The sequence below is a fragment of the Saprolegnia diclina genome (assembly GCF_000281045.1).
Source record: "Saprolegnia diclina VS20 unplaced genomic scaffold supercont1.347, whole genome shotgun sequence".
NCBI lineage: Eukaryota > Oomycota > Saprolegniomycetes > Saprolegniales > Saprolegniaceae > Saprolegnia > Saprolegnia diclina.
Genome location: NW_008246414.1, coordinates 1 through 1,536, shown reverse-complemented (window position 1 = coordinate 1,536; position 1,536 = coordinate 1). Strand labels below are relative to the sequence as shown.

Genomic DNA, 1,536 nt, shown 5'->3' with positions numbered 1-1,536 from the left:
ACGATCCTTCCGGTTGAAACCTTGATACATTTCACTTCAGGTCGACCTCGAGCTTGTTGGTGAGTTCGAGCACCTTGTTTTCGTACTCGCGCTTCACTTCCGTGAGCACGTGGATCTAAACCACACGGCGTTGGTCGAGGGATCGAACCTGTCCAGAAGCAAGCTACATGGTCATCTCGTATACAGTACATGCGCACCAAAGCACTGGGCGTAAATGTCTTCGCGGACGGGGCAGATCCGCTTTCGCGGGCTTGGCGCTTGAGGAGCTTGGCGGCCATTTGCTCCTCCAAGCATCATCGTATATTAAAACACGTTGCTCGCATGCAAAGCCGTCCACGTTCACGTTACTCAAACAAAGACGTCGCTAAAACCAAGACGTGTGCGGGCGAGTTGGCGGACGCTGCTGCGGGTCCGTCTGGCACGGCGGCAACGCCTGCGCGGCCGCCTGTGGTGCGTGGTGCTGCGGTACCGTGACCGGCGTCGTGAACGGCATCGGCGAGACAGCAGGTGGCATTGCTTCGTGAGGCGTCGGACAAGGTTGCACAGGCGAGTTGGGTGGTTTGGCGGCCCCAAAGGGCTGCAATACGGTCGCTGCTACATGATTCGGGCGTTTCCCTGGTCTCGATCACACGTGCATCAGCAACCATCGCCATCTCCTCGAAGCCTCGTTTCTCGCAGGTGTCGACATGGACGCGAAGCGTCTTCGATACGTTTGAAGTCAGCGACAAGCCCGTCTGGCAGCAGTGCTTTGGTCTCGTGCGCGACAAAATGGACGCGCACGAGACCATAGCACTGCTGCCAGACGGGCTTGTCGCTGACTTCAAACGTATCGAAGACGCTTCTCGTCCATGTCGACACCTGCGAGAAACGAGGCTTCGAGGAGATGGCGACGGTTGCTGATGCACGTGTGATCGAGACCAGGGAAACGCCCGAATCATGTAGCAGCGACCGTATTGCAGCCCTTTGGGGCCGCCAAACCACCCAACTCGCCTGTGCAACCTTGTCCGACGCCTCACGAAGCAATGCCACCTGCTGTCTCGCCGATGCCGTTCACGACGCCGGTCACGGTACCGCAGCACCACGCACCACAGGCGGCCGCGCAGGCGTTGCCGCCGTGCCAGACGGACCCGCAGCAGCGTCCGCCAACTCGCCCGCACACGTCTTGGTTTTAGCGACGTCTTTGTTTGAGTAACGTGAACGTGGACGGCTTTGCATGCGAGCAACGTGTTTTAATATACGATGATGCTTGGAGGAGCAAATGGCCGCCAAGCTCCTCAAGCGCCAAGCCCGCGAAAGCGGATCTGCCCCGTCCGCGAAGACATTTACGCCCAGTGCTTTGGTGCGCATGTACTGTATACGAGATGACCATGTAGCTTGCTTCTGGACAGGTTCGATCCCTCGACCAACGCCGTGTGGTTTAGATCCACGTGCTCACGGAAGTGAAGCGCGAGTACGAAAACAAGGTGCTCGAACTCACCAACAAGCTCGAGGTCGACCTGAAGTGAAATGTATCAAGGTTTCAACCGGAAGGATCGT

General features: G+C 57.9%; 2 protein-coding genes across 2 annotated transcripts; one reads left to right on the top strand and one right to left on the bottom strand.

The window, feature by feature from the left end:
- Positions 1-31: 31 nt before the first annotated feature.
- SDRG_17417 (hypothetical protein) lies at positions 32-514 on the bottom strand (the record flags this gene model as incomplete). The annotated part of the gene is made up of 3 exons (XM_008623659.1): positions 32-115; positions 190-284; positions 400-514. 3 exons carry the CDS (start codon positions 512-514, stop codon positions 32-34), a joined length of 294 nt encoding a protein of 97 aa, XP_008621881.1.
- Positions 515-1,258: 744 nt separating this feature from the next.
- Positions 1,259-1,505, top strand: SDRG_17416 (hypothetical protein; the record flags this gene model as incomplete). The annotated part of the gene is made up of 2 exons (XM_008623658.1): positions 1,259-1,369; positions 1,422-1,505. 2 exons carry the CDS (start codon positions 1,259-1,261, stop codon positions 1,503-1,505), a joined length of 195 nt encoding a protein of 64 aa, XP_008621880.1.
- Positions 1,506-1,536: the final 31 nt, after the last annotated feature.